The 20,635-nt window shown below is 40.9% G+C and overlaps 2 protein-coding genes across 2 annotated transcripts in view; both read left to right on the plus strand.

The window, feature by feature from the left end:
• Window positions 1-1,337, plus strand: part of CRACDL (CRACD like) — a 62,424-nt gene extending 61,087 nt beyond the window's left edge. Inside the window, exons 10-11 of the mRNA XM_075265184.1 lie at window positions 101-248; window positions 967-1,337. Coding sequence (XP_075121285.1) covers window positions 101-248; window positions 967-1,115 — 297 coding nt within the window. The 3' untranslated portion in view covers window positions 1,116-1,337. The remainder of the gene's footprint in view (window positions 1-100; window positions 249-966) is intronic.
• Window positions 1-20,635, plus strand: part of INPP4A (inositol polyphosphate-4-phosphatase type I A) — a 528,838-nt gene that overhangs the window by 6,380 nt on the left and 501,823 nt on the right. The window lies entirely within an intron of this gene.

Here is a 20,635-nt window from a genome sequence, read left to right on the forward strand (position 1 = left end):
ATGCATACATTAGACATGGTGCTGCGGACAGTATATAAATGTAATATTTCACTCTCTATTGAGTTTTTCAGTTGATTAACACAAAAATTGTTTTTTTAAGGTCCAATCCAAGCAGCAAATTGACCTAATCCAGAACAAAACAACAAGCACATCAGTTTCAGTTCCTCCTGAAACGTATGGTCAGGAGTCCAAAGCTGAAAAGAGTGAGCAGAGGCAAAGAGCAAACACATTGCCACATCCTGTCCATGGTGAGAAAAGAGCTTTTCTCTAGATGAGGCTGCCTTTTGTCTAGTTGCAGCAAGAGAGCTTTTGGAGAACACATTAATATTCCGCACATTTATATCCTCCATGTACATGTAGATCTCAATGTGTGAAGAGATTCATCTCATGGTTTCTAAATATTGTACAATTATTTCATTTCTGAAAGAGTTAAAATACAGCAGTAATAGACACAAGTGACTTATTTGTCTATATATTCTATTAGAATTGTCTATTTTGCATATAAAGTAAAGCTAGAAACAGACTTTCACTTGAGGGTAACGTATCAATATCAGAGTCTTGAAACCCACTTTAGGCTAAGGCCCATTGTAGCAGGTCACAGCAAAAAGGCACTGTGGGAAAAACAGTGGCGGCGGTTATTCCACAGCACTTTTCACAGAGGTTTCCTCTGCAGACTTTCTAGTTCCATTATACCTACAGGGAAAATGCGTATACATAGGTATAATGAACATGTTGCGATTTGCGCTGTGTTTTTCCACAATGTGTGTATGGGATTTGCTAGATTCCCATCCACTTTGCAAGAACCGTAAAACTCTGCGGCGTTTATGCCATTTGAGGCCTTAAAAAGTAATCCACAAACTGACAAACCTTGCATACAGCAACCATCTTGCATATCTGCTATAAACTGAATATATGATATGTGACCACTGAATGACACTTCTTCTGATTGTGTAATTTATTTTCCAGCTACGACGCAATTGTCTTTGCTAACAGAGAAAGAGGAAAAACCGGTACTCAAGCGACAGACATTTTCAGTCTCACAAGAACCTTCCTGGATGGAACTGGCCAAAAAGAAATCCCAGGCCTGGAGTGACAAGCCTCACATCATTAAATAAGAGAAGAATTGCCAGTTGTCTATTTCTTTCATATTTGACCGGCCCCAGTGTCGTATTCCAAGCACAAAATACAACTGAATATGTAGAAATAGAGGAACCTCCAGAGGTTTTGCATTATCTGTTACTATACAAGTGATTTCTACTGTCACCTGTAGAGGTCCATTTTATTTGAAGAGGTATACATTGTACCATGTTAACAAGTAAAACTATTCATACTCCAAACTGGCGATCTTAGTGTCTTATGCATTGACTTCAATTGTACTTTTTTGTCTGTGTGAGCTTTTGTATATAGGTGCTTTTTTTAACAGAATTTTTTCTTCCATCTTATATATGCTGCAATCTTATGCTAAAAATGAACAAAAACGTGAAAGATAGTAACTATTTAGGACTGATGTATACAGACACATCCATTGTACAGTACACATATACTGCATGGCTTCTTAGTTTAGAGCTATATATCCCACATACACTGCTGTACAGTATCATAGGACTTTATATGTATGAAGATATGCTCTCAAACAAGCAGCGCTTCAAATAGACAATGTTGCTGCACATATGGAGTCCAATAAAACACACCACAATTTTTTTCTGTCTGATTTGTACAGAATCTGGCAAAATAAAAAAAATCCTCTATATACTGCTGTATGATATAAGATGCTTATGGAGGTAAGTAAATACCTTGTACATCTCTATTTCAGGCTTATGCTACTCCATGCAAACTGAACCATAATATGGCTGTGTACTTGAGGCCTTAGGGAATGTTTCCTGCTCCCTGATATGTTTGTTTCACCTTTCATTTGTTGTCAGTGAAGACGTGAACGCTATGAGGCACATCATACACACTTTGGCAACAGTCAAAATAGTATTTTGGTCTTTAAATATAAAGCCAAGCAGTGAAGCTAAGTCCTTCCCTTCTCCTTATTATGGATATAATATGGTCTTATCAAATAGAGATTATTATTTGTATGATAGACGTTAGGAAGTTTTTCAATATTCAATATTGCTTCTTCATAGTGTTAACATTGTAAGTAGAAATACTTCATCCTGCATGATGGGGCCAGTTTAGATAGAAAAACAGGTTCCCTTTATCTACTATTTCCGTGAGACAAGTAATATGGCCACCACTAAAACTCTTACCTTTGCAAACTTCTAAATGTTTATAGGGGTTTTGTGTGATTTTTTTTTCATTTGATGACTTATCTTTAGAATAGGTCATTAATTAAAGATCTGTGGGGGTCTAACACCTAGGACTCCCACAGATCAGCTGTTTGAATTGTGAGTGGTGCTCTTCTAGTACCACTTCAGATTTACAGGCCAAGTGACGTCACATTCATCAATCACAATGTCTCATTGCAGCCCAATCCAATTCAAGTGAATGGGATGAGTTGGGATACTAAGCATAGCTGCTATACAAATGTACAATGCTATTCTTCGGTTGAACTGATGAGTCTGCAGTGCTCAGGGGATTGCTGTAGCTGTTCAAACAGCTGATCGGCTGGGGCCTGGGTGTTAGACCCTTGCTGATCTTTGATGACTTATTCTAAGGATAGGTCCTCAATTCCAGGAAAAGCTCTTTAACATTGTCTGATATGTAGAAATTGTATGGATTGCATGATGTGATGTTGTATAACTAGGAAGATTTCCTATTTAGTTGTCAGCCTTACTTCTCAGAAACAGATAAAACTGGTTCAATAGCGTTTTTCAAATCTTGACAGACTGAACAACTTGTAATACAGCTTATATGTCTTATTTTATGAGGAGGAATATACATTAAATAAATTGAAAACTGGATTTTCAATTCCTCTAGTCGCCCCTACACAGTTATACAGCAGTACTTAGAGGAGATTTATCAATTCCTCTGGCATAGAGGGATGATATTATGGCACACATTTGGCGCTGTGCCAAACATGCACCACAACCCTTTTTCCACCCCTTTGCAGCCCAATATATTTATTATAACTCATGCCATTGTAATGGAAATAAACGCCAGTACCTTTAAGACTGGTGTATGATAAACCAGTCTTAATAAATCTGTCCCAGTATGTTTAAGTAAGATTTAATAGGAAAGCTGACAGGTCTCCTTTAATTTCTGCCTTCAAAAGTAGCTGAGCTGCAATACTAATACCCGGACACTATACAGAGACAAGAGCCAGCTGCTTCCAATTCTGTGTTGTGTATACTATGGCCATGGGAAGTAGCCCCACATAGCTGATCTGTGCGTGGGTGGGCTTCCTATAGACCCCCCACCAATGAGATATAGTTTTTGCATTTATTTTTCCATTTTATTTCCTGTTAGAAAGCTATGATAGAATGATAAAAAGCTATTTCTGTATGTACATTAGGGCTCGTTCCCATGATGTAACGCGGCGCTCATTCTGACACGTATACACGTGTCATAGTCAGCGCTTCAAAACAGAATCCCATTGACTTTAATGGGTTCCGTCTTACGTGTGCTACACATTCAAATCAATGGGAGGCTTTTTAAGCCATTGATTTCAATGTGTTACGTGCATTAAACGGAACTCATTGAAGTCAATGGGATTCTGTTTTGAAGCGCTGACTCTGACACGTGTATACATGTCAGAATGAGCGCCGCATTACATCGTGGGAACGAGCCCTTAGGGTGAAGATACAAGACACAGCAGAGGCTGCACATCAGGCCAGACAGCTGGCTATTTCACTTGCATTAATCGATATTATATCCAAAGGATATGCCATCTGTATTACTAAGATGGGTAACCTCTTTAACCCCTTCCTGTCAAGGGCATTTCTCGATTTTTCTGTTTTTGACTCCCCGCCATGCAAACCTCATAACTTTTTTGTTTATCCATTCTCAGAGCCTTATGAGGGCTTAATGTTTGCAGGATAAATTATTCTTCATAATGGTACCATTTATTATTTTGTAGCTGGGAAGCTGGAAAAAAAAATAAATTATAATTTGGAGAAAAATTACATATGTATGACTTGGGGTATGTCTATTCCTTTGATCACTTTTTATTAAAAAAAAAATTTAAAGGCGAAAAAAAGCAGCCTGCCATACAAATGAATGGCAGACAAGCCTGGGAGCCTTCAATAGACTCCCAGCTGTCATGACAATGGATCGTCAGCCCCGGATATTTTTCCAGGTGTGGCCGATACTTGACAAAATGGCGCCGACCTTGTAGTGCTCTGACTGAGGTACTGAGGGCAATCAGTACAGCAGAGGCTCGGCGGCTATGGCGGACGCTCAGCTCCTGTCGAGAAGGCGTTAACTAGCACTAATCAGATAATAGTTGTGCTACATAATATGTCTTCATCCTTATACAAGGAAGGCCACCACTCACTGACTACAACCACTCATTGGACTCAGGTTCAGAATGAACAGGGATTAAAAGAGGAGTTATACTGAATGTTTTCCTAATAATCTACATATCAATCTGCTCCCTCCAGTTGTAGAACGTGTTTCCACGTACCAGACATGATATTCTACATGACAGGGCCTTTTAGTTGTATACTATAGGACCATAGGGAACATCTACCCCCTTCTAAATGATGTAGCATCTAATTGTAAAATTTGAGGGACCTTCCCACTGTCTATCCCGTTTACTATTAACTTCATCAAAATAATCTTCCTTCCCAAGGGTTTGTATCTCCTAGTGATTCCTAAATCCCATTAAAAAAAATCTTTATCATGACTTCCTTCATATGGGGGAACTCTAGATATAAATTAAGGCCTGCTGGATTTTTATTTATATTTCCTGGCCAATCTGGTTTTGCAATGCATGCACCCCAGCTCTAATCCCTGTTCTAGTGGACCATTACTTCGCCTTCCTTCTAGGTGTTGACACACTGTAGATGGTGTTGGAGAAACCAATACGGTTCCTCGCTGCCTTCTTCTACATCACCAATTAGTGTCACATTTGTGGAAGGCCACTAAAGAGATATCTATATATACTGCTTTGCCTTATGGGGTTCTCTTATGGAATAATCCCATGGTCCCTCATCTTCTAACCATAGTAAAGACAACTTTATGGATATTTCACTGTGTTTTAACTGTGGGTGACCTGTACCAGGGTGGTGTTCTTAAATATTATTCCCAATTACAGGATACCCACCAGTTATCACGGACCTCATTCTATAAATAGCTTCAGTCCCTCAAGGGGACTAATTTTGAGCACCAAACTGAAATCCACACAGCTGGCAGTGGAGATCACAACTCCATGATCAGTCACCAGAGGACTGTGAGGAAGTATAATCCAGCTATACTTGTACATCAATGTTATCTCTCTCTGACACAACTACGCATAATGGGATGCTCCCCTGATGCCATAGATGTGCTAGTGGTTTCTGGTATGTTGTGTGGGAATGTTCTAACTACATAGTAAAGTATTCTTCGGACCCCAGTGCCAGCTAGCCCAAGAGTCTGTTTATTATATAGCGATTCGGTGGATAGGAGATAAGCTTCCAACTGTGGGACAATGGAAGAAGCTAGTTAACAACACACTTCAATATGAGAGGTTACTGTACAAACCTAGATGGTGCCCTCAGATGTTTTTGACAGTTTGGTATGTGTAGCATGACTGCCCACTGACTCACCCTTCCCCTAGGCTATTGAAGGCTGGGATATCCTCTAGGCTAAGAGACCCACAGTAAGGGTCTGTCCAAGTTTCAAATTAACACATCAGTTCTGAAAGTGAATACTGGTGCTTTAGCTTAATGCCATTTTTGTTGGACCCAAACCATGTGCAATGTAATAGTTTACATTAATTTTTAAGGATATTGTAAATCTTTTGGAAATGCCACCTTCGTTTCGGTTAGGCACTATTCTTCATCTTATATCGATAGTTAATATATATATTATTCTGTTTGGATTCTTTCTTGAATTGTGAGATAAGGCTATTTATAGGGATTCTACCATTAAAAAACTTTTTTTTCTAGGTAACACATCGGAATAGCCTTTAGAAAGGCTATTAGTCTCCTACCTTTGGAAGTGATCTCTGACGCGCTGTTCGTTCGAAATACCGGTTTGTGCCGGTATGCTAATTAGTTCTCTCGCAGTGATGGGGGCGTCCCCCAACGCAGAAAATGTGATGGAGGGCGTCCCCATTGCTGCTCGAAAACCGACTCCAGTGCCGCCTCTATCTTCTTCTGCATCCTCCCCTTCCTTCTTTGGCTTGACGTCGGACGCCTGTGCAGTACGCTCTGTTCGACGAACTTCGCCGAACGTACTGCGCATTCCCGCAGCCATAGTGCCGACACCGCAATTTCGCGAAGTTCGCCGAACAGAGCGTACTGCACAGGCGTCCGACGTCAAGCCGAAGAAGGAAGGGGAGGATGCAGAAGAAGACAGAGGCGGCGCTGAAGTCGGTTTTCGAGCAGAAATGGGGACGCTCCCATTGCATTTCCTGCGCTGGGGCCCGCCCCCATCGCTGCAAGAGAACTAATTAGCATACCGGTACAAACCGGTATTTCGAACGAACGGCGCGGCGGAGATCACTTCCAAAGGTAGGAGACGAATAGCCTTTCTAAAGGCTATTCCGACGTGTTACCTAGAAAAAAAAGTTTTTTAATGGTAGAATCCCTTTAACTCTGTTCACTGTTTCACACTGTATTGCATTGTTAGTTCAATAAAACAAACAAACAAAAAAAGCTTGTGACCAAGCAGGACCATGTGAGCTGAAGAATGTTCCTCAGCAAAGTACACATAGTTCAGTATTTTACATACTTTGTCATAAGACTTGGTTCAGAAACAAGAACATTTTGTTGTAAATGTAAAATTTTGATGTAAATAATTTATATGGTGATATATGTTTATTATAATCAACTAGCCTAAAGTTGTCAGCTAATATCCTTGTTTTATAAAACAAAAAAAAAAAAAAGAAGAAAACAATTGCCAGAATGTACTGCATGATATCTGAAGAAGACTGTGGACATACATATGATAATTTTTTTTATTATAGCAGATCCACTTCACCTATTTCAAGTCTTATGTGTATTCATGATGTTTAATAACAATGTGTCTTGAGCGGTTTTGGAAATCGCAGCATGTCAGGTATATCTACGGAAATGCTGGCGCTTTCCCCATAGGTATAATTGTAACAGAAAGCCCGCAGGGGAAAACTACGCACACTTTCTGTCTAAATCGCTGTGGGAAGAGCCACGATGCGTTCCCGCGACGGTTTTTCCTGCAGTACTTTATTGCTGCGAGACATCCCATGGGACCTCAGCCTTAGGGGGCATTCACACGGAGGAAGTTGGCGCTAATTCTGGCACGATAACTCGCATAAGAATCCGTGCAGAAATAAAGCCTCCCATTGACTACAATGTGTTCCGTTTTTCACGTGGAACCCATTGAACTCAATGGGAAAAAAGCCTCCCATTGATATCAATGGGTTTCACATGGAAAACGGAACACATTGAAGTCAATGGGAGGCTTTATTTCTGCACGGACTCTGATGCAAGTTATTGCGCCAGAATCAGTGCCAACTTCCTCTGTGTGAATGCCCCCTTATAAAGTTTTTTAGTAGCACTTTGTTTTATTAAGAAAAAAAAAAAAGAAAAGTGAAAAACAGACACAATTTCCCTCCTATTTTGTTTATATTTTCCCAGATATAAAAAAATAAAACACATGCAAAAATAAAAACATAAAAATAAAGCCCTATGTGTCACCGAAAAAAAGACACAGAAATTAATTGAATAACACATATGATAAAAACGTGACAGCCCTCAAAACCGCACATACGATAAAAACTAAAATGTGTCTGGTCCTGGACCAAATATTGGCCCGGTACTGAAGAGTTTAAATAGCTTGTTCTACTGTTCTCTGTCATCCGCCAGTTCCTGCAATTTCTGATATTTGTTCCAGAGATACATTGATAACAGATAGTTGTGTATTATTAGCTGATCATAAGGCACAAGATTAAGATAAGATAAGAGATTTATGAAGCGGCAGCATTTGTGGGGATTTTTATAGCTGAGTATTGCATTTTAATCTAAGATCTACCAACCAAAAAATAAATCACAGAGAACAAAGGGATTAGTATAATGATTGGATAGAGAGATAAACCCGGCTGCTGCATTCAGGTGCTGTGTTAAGACTGAGCCAATTGGTTACAACAATGTCACAGTTAAATAATGTGGGAGAAAGCAATATATCTCCTGAACTGGTGAATATCCGGCCTAGATGTGGAAAAATATAACTAAATGTTTCATGTGACACTGAGACAGGGCTTGGCTGTGTCCTGCATAAGGGGTTAATAAATGAGGTAACAACAGGATAAAAATGTTGTCATCTAGTCATGCAATTGGCATAAGGAAAGATTAGTGTAAATTGGGTCATGAGATGGATCACCAGCAAATGTCTATCAAATGTAGTAAGAGACAAGACCAGGTAATGGTCAAGAACAACTCATAGGTTAAGAAGACAAAATATATTTCTGTACTACATAAAACATAAAATACATATGGAGCAATAAACAGTGTACAACTTCATCTTAAAACTACATCAAATCCGCCTCATTACAATATGTATTACTCTAGGTTCATCAGAGGCCCAGAAAAACGGCCAAAGGGCTGCTAAAATAGCAGTTATATACCAGGTCTGACTATTACAGGGTCTCGCGGGTGTCCATTGCTTTTAAACTGAAAGCTCTGGGCAAAAAAAGCCGGGTGTGTAGAACTTTTGTGTCCGGACATTGCGATGGAGTCCAGGGCAAATGTGAACACAGACTTACTCTCCCATAGATATATGCTTGAGAACAGGCCATTTATGTCATGCAGATCATAATACACATTATAATTACATAGTATGGATGAAAAAAGACAATCCAAAGGATGGGAGAGAATGTGGATAAAGGTAAAGGGGTATGGTAAGCGTCTCTCCCCCTTCTGATCCAGAAGAAGGTAGGAAACATGTACAGGCACTAATGTGTGAAATATTTAATAAAGTAGTTTAAGATGAGTTGTAACTTATTATCTTAGTAAAAATAAAAAGAAGTCCTTTTAGTTCATCGTACTCTCCTACAGGTCCAGAGCTTGTACTGCACTATACACCAGTGCGGGCAAACAAGGTGCGTTTCATGTGTTCACTGATTCATGACGCTGATGAACGCAAGCAACAAAAGTTCCTATGTCGTCCCAGTCCTATGAGGCTTTCTGTTCTCTTCCCCCACAGTATTCCTGAGCATCTGTCAGCATAGTACATAGACTGTTCTACAACAATCTGCAATCTGAATACTGCTCACAGACTCTAGTAAAAAGCTGCCTGCAGTTGGCTGGAGGATACACAAGGGAACCATGAGGAATTAGAAATTCCATGGCAGCCCTGAAACTAATGGGGGCTATTCTAGAAGAAACTGATACTGAAGCACTTTACTATTTTGTAAGGAGTGATTTTTTTTTCTCCAAAACTGAAAACATTTCCTACTAAGGCCTCCTTCACATGAGCATACTTTTGATCTGCAATTGTGGGTCCACATCACTTAACACTTATTTTAATTAAAAAGGAGCTGCAATGCAGAATATGAAAGGCATTTTTGGAAACTATAGAAGCCGCCCTACAAGGTACTATTAATAGTTTGCTAATGATTTTCTAGTTGACAGATGTATTTTAAAGAAGTACCTAAAGTATCACTTTGTAAGGTGCATTACTGATTTACTAAGTTGCATCCACACTAGAGGAATTTTTCAGTCATCACTGTGTATGCAGCCAGTACATTACCTATGTTATCTAACAGATTAGGAAACAACCTCTAAGGCTAGTTTTAGACGACTATGTATACTGTTCAGTTTCTGTAAACTGTGTGTCATCAGTGTTGTATGTCCACGAAAACAGACAGTATTACTTCCGTGTGTCATCCATATTTGCAGATGCCTTTACTGAGTTATGGCTAATTTTGGGACAAGTTGGTAACAAGCCTTATGCAAGCTATTATTGTATAGCTCCATCACTGGTTTTCATACACTCCTGAATGACAAGCCTGTGGCTAGTCTACACTGCATGTTTCTATTATTACTATTATAGAACCCGTGCAGTTTATACACAGCTCAGTCACATTAATGTGACCACCTGTCAAAATCCAGAATAACCACCTTTCGCAGAGCAGACCGCTGCGAGACATGCAGGAAGAGAGGGGACTCCAGTGCCATGGCCAGCTGCGCTAGGTTACACGGTTGAGCATCCATGGCGCAAACAACCTGATCAAGGTGGCCCCACAGATTCTCAATTGGGTTCAAGTCCGGGGAATTTGCTGGCCAACGGAGTACAGTAAACTCATCCTGTTGCTCCTCAAACCACGCACGTACACTGCAAGCTTTATGACACGTCACATTGTCCTGCTGGTAGATGCCATCATCCTGAGGAAAAACAAATCACTTGTAGGCGTAACATGGTCCACAAGGATAGATGCATACTTGTGTTGATCCATCGTGCCTTCCACAATGATGAGTGCACCCAGATGGCTGATGACACGTGCCTTCTGCGACTGGTTGACGTCATTGACACATTGACGTCAAAAGTAGGTGGTGGTCACATTACTATGAATAGACTGTGTAATTGCAGTTATGAGTTGTACATGTTGCTAGAAGTCTCACCTGTATGCTAACAGCCTGTATATCAGAGGTTTTCAAGTATACATGTGGTATGAATAATAACGTTCTAATCATTACTACAATTAAAAATTGCATACAGTTCATTAGCAAAAAAAAATCGCTGTGTAAACTCACCCTCAGTGTTTTCCAGTACTTTCCTTATTAGGCACCACCTGAATATATCTGGGCCATTCCCAGTATCAGACACAACAGCAATCTGTATTGGTCCTACGTAACTGTCATCTTCCAGACTTCAGAAGCATAAGTGGCACATTGTCCAGACAGTGACACACATCATTGTCCTCCTGCCTGGATTTTTCCACTACAATCATAAAGTAAAGTTCTAAATGTATTAAATAGGTATTTATGGCATATTCATGGTCCCACCTCTATGACCCATGACTTTTTTGAAAATGGATGTCCTTCAACCCACCTCTCATAGTTACTGTGAATGAAAAATTTAGCCATGTAAGTGCAGATCTCTCTATTCACTTCGGTGAGAGTTCAGAGAATAGCTGAACATGTAGCATTGACTATTCTCTGTACTCCTATGTAGGTGAATGACGAGATCTGTGCATACACAGCATAATGGGGGAGAGCTCTTAAGATGGCAATTCCCCTTTAATGATTGACAATTCACTAAGGTACAAATAGGAAAAGTGTCAGGATTCTGTCTCACAGCTGGAGCTCTACTTTAATGACAATATGGCCATTATTATCAGCAAAGAAAAAGAGATGCTGTGAATAATTGAAGCAAATCTCTATTATTCTCCTTCCAGAGGTTCATTAGCTTTAGTAACACGGGGTGCCTTGGCTACCTGGTAATTTTTCCCCCACTGATGATGGAATTATGATGGTTTATACTCATTCTGTGAAAATCAGATCTCCTACTATTGACATTGGAAAGAACGGCAACCTCCGCCTCATAACAGATACATAAGGACTCATACAATGATGGATCAGGTGCTTAAAATGGCCCTGGAAAAAAATGAAAAGAGGTCCTGAGCTATAGGTAGGTTAAATTACCTGAAAATGGAGCCAAAATAACTAGGTATGTATGAGGTTTGCTCAGGACTGAGGAAAGTAAATAGAGCTTTTAATACTATAGTGTCTGACCCAAGAAAGCAATCATAATTTGAACCCTATGATGCCAAATATATGTTGGCGATGTGAACAAGCCCCCTTATAACTCTGTTTTTGGTGAAAGTCTGTCTACTCCTCCAGAAATTATTTGATGGTGACTTTCACTTAACACCAGAACTCTTCTTCTTAACCTCCCCCAAGGTCCTTGGGACAGCTGCCAGACTGTTCCTCCATATATTGACAGCTGCAAAATGACTTATTGCTTTATACTCGAAGAAGACAACCTTGCCATCCTGATGAAATCCTTATTCCAAAATAAAGACCTTGCGTTCTATGGTACAACTTACAGCCACCATTCATGGAACTACAGATACATTTCGGGTGGTTTATAATGCTTGGGACCACTATTGGGTGATTATACTCATCGGTTCGGAACCTATTGAAGTCTATGGGAGGCTTTTTTTCAGCGCTGAAATTGCATACCAAATTCCTCACCATTTTCCTCCATGTGAATGGACCCTTTTAGGTAGGTCTAACCAACATGAGAGACAGATTGCTCAGGGAAAACCCTCCTCCATCTTTCTTCTGTTTTAACAGAGAAGGAAAGGAAAAAGGCTAATCTCAGATGAGGTCCTCACCATAGATACAAGATAAAAAGACTATGTATTTACCTGAAGAAAAAAAAAAGAAGTTAGGAGTAAGATGGGAATTGCTGGCATCACGTAAAGTATTTTAGGCAAATTGTAAGTTTTTAAAATATATATATATATATTTTTTATCCCTATTCAAAGCGTAAATAGGTTATAATTGGATATTAGACAGCTGGAACTTGATGCTAGCTAAGACAGGAGTGTAGCTAAGGCTAAAGTCCCATATTGTGGAAAAGCTGCTTTTTTGTCGCAGATTTTAATCTTTATTTTTTTTCTTTTTGAGAAAGTCAGGAGTGGATTGAGTGGAAAAAATGAAATAAAACAGCTTCCTTTATATTTCCCATTCATTTTGTAGCCGCTTCTGGGTTTGGCTTGAAAAACCACTGCAAAACCTGCATCAAAAAAAACTTCCTTCGGGCCTTAGCCTTGCTTGGTTCATACATCAGTATGCCATCTGTCCGTTCAAATTCAGTTTGAGACTAAAAATGGTCTGATGCACATACTGATTGCATACTGACACCTTTTTATGCTGATACCGTGTTTCCCCGAAAATAAGACAGTGTCTTACATTAAATTCTCGTCCTAAATATAGAACATGTCTTATTTTCGGGGACGGGGGTCTTATGGAGCGGGGGACAACCCACTCCATAATACATGCAGGATGTTAGGCGAGGGGAAGGGGAGTTAAGCTACTTACCTTCCCCATCGGCCCACGGTGGAAGTGGTGGGCGGGGCTTAGTGAGGCTGCCGACAGTTGCCAGGGAGCCTCAGTTTGTGGGCATTTCAGCCAGCTGAATGTTGTACACTGTGTTCCATGTGCACAGGAAAGCTGGCTGCTGCCTCTGCTGTGATACTGGCTGCTGTGGGATGAGCTGGGAGAGCCTACTATATACTACATATGCACAGCGGGCATCTCCCAGCTCATCCTACAGCAGCAGGGACAGTGGATACAACCTACGGTATCACAGCAGAGGCAGCAGCCGGCTTTCCTGTGCACACAGAACATTGCGCACAGTGTTCAGCAGGCTGCAATGGTTTTTGGGGGATGCCTTATTTTCGGGGGGGGGGGGGGGGCTTATATCAGGCAATTAAACAGAAACCTCCCCGTGCCTTATTTTCGGGGGATGACCTATTTTGGGGGAACACAGTAGCAAACGCTGTCCAACCCCTAGAGGACAGATAAGGAGATTAAAAGTAGCAATTGTAAACAGAGTAGAGATAAGGACATATAATAAATGTCCTTAGCTCATATAATAAATGTCCTTATCTCTACTCTGTTTACAATTTTCTACTTTTAATCCCCTTATCTGTCCTCTAGGTGGGACAGTGTTTATCTGTCCTCTAGGTGGGACAGTGTTTGCTATCAGCATAAAAATGTATCAGTATGCAATCAGTATGTGTATCAGTCCGTTTTTAGGCTCAAACTGAATTCAAATGGACGGATGGCATACTGATGTGTGTACCAAGCCTTAGGGGCAGTTCACACGGAAAAAAATGGCGCACAATCTGGCACGTATACGTGTCTCAGACTTTGTGCGTTCAAAATACACTCACCGGCCACTTTATTAGGTACACCATGCTAGTAACGGGTTGGACCCCCTTTTGCCTTCAGAACTGCCTCAATTCTTCGTGGCATAGATTCAACAAGGTGCTGGAAGCATTCCTCAGAGATTTTGGTCCATATTGACATGATGGCATCACACAGTTGCCGTAGATTTGTCCGCTGCACATCCATGATACGAATCTCCCGTTCCACCACATCCCAAAGATGCTCTATTGGATTGAGATCTGGTGACTGTGGAGGCCATTGGAGTACAGTGAACTCATTGTCATGTTCAAGAAACCAGTCTGAGATGATTCCAGCTTTATGACATGGCGCATTATCCTGCTGAAAGTAGCCATCAGATGTTGGGTACATTGTGGTCATAAAGGGATGGACATGGTCAGCAACAATACTCAGGTAGGCTTTGGCGTTGCAACGATGCTCAATTGGTACCAAGGGGCCCAAAGAGTGCCAAGAAAATATTCCCCACACCATGACACCACCACCACCAGCCTGAACCGTTGATACAAGGCAGGATGGATCCATGCTTTCATGTTGTTGACGCCAAATTCTGACCCTACCATCCGAATGTCGCAGCAGAAATCGAGACTCATCAGACCAAGCAACGTTTTTCCAATCTTCAATTGTCCAATTTCGATGAGCTTGTGCAAATTGTAGCCTCAGTTTCCTGTTCTTAGCTGAAAGGAGAGGCACCCGGTGTGGTCTTCTGCTGCTGTAGCCCATCTGCCTCAAAGTTCGACGTACTGTCCGTTCAGAGATGCTCTTCTGGCTACCTTGGTTGTAACGGGTGGCTATTTGAGTCACTGTTGCCTTTCTATCAACTCGAACCAGTCTGGCCATTCTCCTCTGACCTCTGGCATCAATAACGCATTTCTGCCCACAGAACTGCAGCTCACTGGATGTTTTTTCTTTTTCGGACCATTCTCTGTAAACCCTAGAGATGGTTGTGCGTGAAAATCCCAGTAGATCAGCAGTTTCTGAAATACTCAGACCAGCCCTTCTGGCACCAACAACCATGCCATGTTCAAAGGCACTCAAATCACCTTTCTTCCCCATACTGATGCTCGGCTTGAACTGCAGGAGATTGTCTTGACCATGTCTACATGCCTAAATGCACTGAGTTGCTGCCATGTGATTGGCTGATTAGAAATTAAGTGTTAACGAGCAGTTGGACAGGTGTACCTAATAAAGTGGCCGGTGAGTGTAGATCCCATTGAGTGGTGAATTTAAAAGGGCAAAGGATTTTACTAAGCTCAGATTTATTTTAGTTGATTTTAAAGTTAAGCCAGATTCACAAGGTGTGTTCCCCGGATTTACTAGTCTGACCTTAATGCTAGGAGAGGGATTCCTAGCATAATAGCGACATACTGTCCTGCACTGTAATTTCATGGGTGAAACTCAGTCATGTAAATCTAACTTTAGAAGCCAAGCCAAACTAGTTACACCCCAGTTCACACCGTCAAGCCCCCATTCTCTTCCACCTTGGCAAAACCAGAGAACACAATTTTAGGTTGTGCACTAGGAGAAACATCTAAAAGCATCTACAGAAGGGAAAGAGGTGCTATATCCCTCTCACAGGTAACAAAAAAAGAGCTGTTGTATCCAATATCCAAATCCAACAAAAAAAAAAAAAAATGCATTGACTCTGGCATTGCATCTTATTACCACTTGCACCAGTTACTACACAGACTTCACTTGAGATTTCTATCTATAATACAGTCATTTTGTATACACATATGTATCGCTATCAGTAGATCTGCAGTAACATTTATTGCATTGCATTAGGTCCAGTCTGCAGAAGATAAAGCTGTAGTTTTGTTTTCAAGGTCTTATCATTAAGTTTTAATGTTGTTTTCAAGGGAGTCAGACAGGCCTGACTAGTCATCAGATTGTGTTACAGTGAAATGATCAATCCCAGGCCCTCTCTTTGTGTCTCATTCATGCATGCTTCGTATTGCTTAAAGGGAACCCGTGAGGTGTTTTATTCCACACTAAACTAGCCATAGCACTTGTAGCATCAAAAATTACCTTTTATATGGTGCCCATCACTAAAATTTCTGTTGCTGGACAGTCAAGTTATAAGCTTTTAAAACCTTATCTTGGTATACGCAAATTTACCTTAAAGGGGTTGGCCACCTTCAGACCAATATTGAGAAACAAATGTTATTGTTTGTATAATAAAAAGATATATAATTTTCAAATATACTTTCTGTATCAATTCCTCACAGTTTTCTAGATTTTGGCTTGTTATCATTCATTCTGTTACTTCTAGTGGATAAAACTCTGACCATGGTCATGTGATTTACGGTCCATGGTCATGTGATTTACGGTCCATGGTCATGTGATTTATGGTCCATGGTCATGTGATGAGCACACAGGTGCACAGCTGATTACCAGGCAGATGTCTAATTACTGTGCTGTGACTATAACGAGCAGCACCTGTGTCCTCATCACATGACCATGGACCTTCTGGATTTAAAATTAATGCATGTGCAAGTGCATGTCCCCGGCCATTTTCTTGTGGCCGCTTACACAGTACAAGAAAATGGCCGCAAACAGAGCCAACTGAGTATGCGTGCCATTTAAATCCAGAAGAAGCCAATGGAAGAAGACATTGCGGGGAGGTGTGCCAGAAGAAGATGGAAGCGGCGCTGGAGAGTTCTCTTGCAGCATTGGGGACGCCCCCAGTGCTGTTTGAGCGCTGAGGACGACCTCCAGTGTTGCAAAAGAACTCATTTACATACCGAAGAAAACAGGGATATCTACGGAACGGCGGCCCAGAGAGGACATCTAAATGTAGGAGAAGAATAGCCTTTCTTAAGGCTATTGCTACGTCTTAGGGAGAAAAAAATGCCATTTTAATGATTGAATCTCTTTAAGTGTACTGATACCACTGATGGTACAGTCAGATAGTCAATTATACTTACCAAGAGGAAAAACAGTGCAAACAAAAAGACAATTAAAAAAATAGCATATAGATTATGATCAAACCAATTCTCCTGTTTTACATGAATCTTGGATAGTTTGTAATTTTTACACTAGTGTACAGAGACTCCATTCCCTGTTCTGCTTAAAATATGCGGAGAGAAAAGTCCTGCAAATGGGTGACGGCGCTTACACAAGTGCCACGGTCCCTTCAAACAGCTGATCAGTGGGGTTCCGGGTGCTGGAACCACACTAATTTTTTTTTATTCTCAACCTGGAAAAACCCTTTAGGCTGAGGCCGCACGTGGCGTAAACTCCGTGATTTGCCTCTGCGAACTTTCTGTCTCAAGTGCAGAGGGAAGAACTAACATGCATTGCCGCTGCAGTTTTTTTCCGCAGCGTTTTTTTTGCTGTGGGATGCCACATGGGGCCTAAGCCTCAACTAGGAAACACATAGGGCATTATTAATAAGGGACACTATTTAAGGGGGTACACTGAAACATTGTTAATTTAAAGATGCACTTGGCAGTATTATTTATTCTGGGGGGATTATACTATTATATATTAGCAGGATGGGGACTTTGTATAGGTGAGGACAATGTGGGTCAGCTGTCTGGAAACATGATGGAAACATGAGGAGCTACAAATGTCTGTACTGCAAACTTTAGCTGGAGAACTGGTCATGGCGTTCCAGATGGACGAGATGAAAAATGTGAATGATTACAGTCAGAAACATCACCTGTAAGTCGCAACATTTTTTATGTACAGTATTCACTTATATGGTCACTATATAGTAATAGTATTGGTATATCTGAGCTGGGGGCCCACTTGGAGGTGTTTTCCCCCAGTGCCGAACCCCTAGCTACGTCTCTGTTTCACTGTGTCTATTAACATGTCCGTTTTTTTCACAGAGCGATTTCAACGACATGCTCTATCTCTGTCCATTTTCATGGACACACAAACCCAATAGAAATCTATGGATCTATTTTTAACTGTTGTAAAATTCTATGTCAGTTAAAAAAGGATCAGTGAGTTGGGTCATAAAAGAAATATGAAAGAAATCCATCAGTTTTTCGCTTACAGTTAAAAACTGATGACTAACAGATGACACAACTTGCATTCATACGACTGAGTTTCACCGTGAACCTTGGTCATGTATGCTGGATTTACCAGCCTAAACATCATGCTTGGGAGATGGACTATTAGCGGTATAGTTATCTATTCTTCTAGGAGTCCCAGCGACATACTGTCCTGTAGTGATTAGAGATAAGAATAGATAAATATGCAGCTATTACTATTACATTTAGTGCTATTCACTTTTCTAGCTTTGTTACATAATGTGGGGGGGGGGGGGGGGCTTTTATTGCTGCTCTATATAAGGTACCAGCAGCAGCTAACATTATACCATATGGGTGACAAAAGTATCATTAAAGTGCCAACAAACAGAATGTGTTGTGTTTTCAGGCAAATAAGTCCAGACTATAATAAGAACCTACAGAGGTCACGGCTTCCAAGGCATCTCTGCAATGGAACAGAAGATACAAAATGTTCCAAGATTCCAAAGAGGTATTCATAGCTGTAGGAAATGATGGCAATAAAATTAGTTTTATTAAATGCTGCACCCCTGCACAGAGACATAGGCAGTATAATACCACCTTGAGAAATTATGCTAAAGCCTAATATTAAGGTATGCGAAGATTCTGCTACATGAACCAATTTCGTTGCCCGTTACAAGGAAGAAGCTTGTGAAGGAAGACTCATTCCGTATAACTGGATCATGTAAGGGTATGAGCAGACACTGTGGCACCTGCCTGTGGCCGAATCACCATCTGCCTGCAGTAACCAATCACAGCACAAGTTTGCTGGTAACTAGGAGCTGTTATCTTAGGCCTGGTTCACATTTGCGTTCTGTCTGCATGGAGACCCGCCCGAACGGACAACCGAACGCATTGGCAAGTGGTGTGCAGCGAGAGCACACGGACCCCATAGACTATCCATCCAGCTAGCATTTTTATACTATAATCAGTATAGGACAGTATGTCGCTGTCATCATAGATAACTATATTGCTACGAGACCCTCTCCTGGCATACTGTTCAGGCCGGTAAATCTAGTACACACACGAACCGATTTTCACAGTTGCAGTTTGGTCATGTGAATATGGGGCAAGTCCTATGTTTTAGCAGTTCCCTCAGTCAGCACCTCCAAATACATGTTATATGTAGAAAGTATACATGTAAGGTATACAGCAAATATCTTACAAATAGGTACAATAACAAAATTACTGAGTCTTGCGGAGCAAAAAATCATGACACAGAGACTTTACTCAAAAAGTTCTCTTGGTGCCCAAGCATGTGTCCTGACCATTGATCCCTTTAGGTCATTGTGATGGCTGTTGGATGGAGAAGGATTCGTTTCAGTGTCTTCTGACTTACAGAAGACAAGCAATTCTAGCATGTACATGTTATCAGCAACTCGGACACAGCTTGCTCGGGCTACATAGTGTGCCCTTCCCCCTCAGTAGTGCCCTAGGCATTCGCTTCCTCTGCCACCCCTTACTCATCCTTCATCTGTCCTCATAATTTCCTTCTTTCATGACTGAGTTGTGGACACAAGAGAGTTAACTCACTCTCCCTCTTTCATAATGATAAAGGGACACAGTGTTCACAACTGTCCAGTGATGAAACATTCATTGCTGTGTTTCTGGGAACGCTCCCTAGGGAGTCTCAATTGGCTTCAAGACAATACAAAGTAATCAATAATTTTCTGCATGATCTAACAGAAGGAAAGGACATACGTTCCTGCTCTTTTTCAGCCTTCTTCGCTCTCACAGATCCCCTTTTCAGTGGGTATGGCCTGGAAACGATAATATGACCATTCCTCAATGTGGACTTATGTTTATTGAGAATTTGATCATGCAGTCCACATGGTGACATCTTAATAGCATCGCTGACATCACATTGTGTCACTAAGGCAATCTCTATAATTTATGCTTTGTTGGCTTAGTATTGTTACAGCTGAAAGTTTTATGTGTGACATTTAGGCTCCATGCACGAGATTGCCATTCAATGCTCATTGGAGGGGTGTCCTATGGTCTGCCCCAGCCCAATGTACATAAAGCAGTTTCTATCTTGCTCTGTTTCATTGGGACAGAACAGATAGGAAGCCCCCATAGAGGTAAGTGCTTCAAGGAATAAGTGAATTCTGCTGCAAACTCGGCCCCACATGCAGTCTTACAGTGCTGCAGCGTGTACCATTATCCTCATATGTTTGCCGTGGCTCACATTTCTCTGGTGTCCCTGTAGTTTTCAAACTTTGCATCACAAGAAATCTCAGTAACCTGCAACATGATGCGAGTAAAACCTGCAGAACAAAGTGATCTACCTGGGCTGTTGCTTTTAACCACAACATGTGGACGAGATTTCTGTTCCTACCGTACATCCCAGACAGATAGCTGACAGCAATTTTTCAGTGGCTGACCCATTCTCACCATATGGAGTTCTGATCTCAGCCTACAGTATATTTTTTCATGGCAGATTTCTTCATTTATACACAAAGTATACAGTGCCTTGAGAAATTTCTTATAGGTCTGACAAGAGGTTGATGTATACAGTTGAATTTCTCTATAAGGATCAATACACAGTATACTCCTGGGAAGCATACATCTTCTTGTGTCCCTGTACACAGATGACATGTTATTTGCTAGTATCACCTCTGTCACTAGTTACACATT

Source organism: Leptodactylus fuscus, chromosome 2 (genome assembly GCF_031893055.1).
Source record: "Leptodactylus fuscus isolate aLepFus1 chromosome 2, aLepFus1.hap2, whole genome shotgun sequence".
NCBI classification, from domain to species: Eukaryota; Metazoa; Chordata; class Amphibia; order Anura; family Leptodactylidae; genus Leptodactylus; species Leptodactylus fuscus.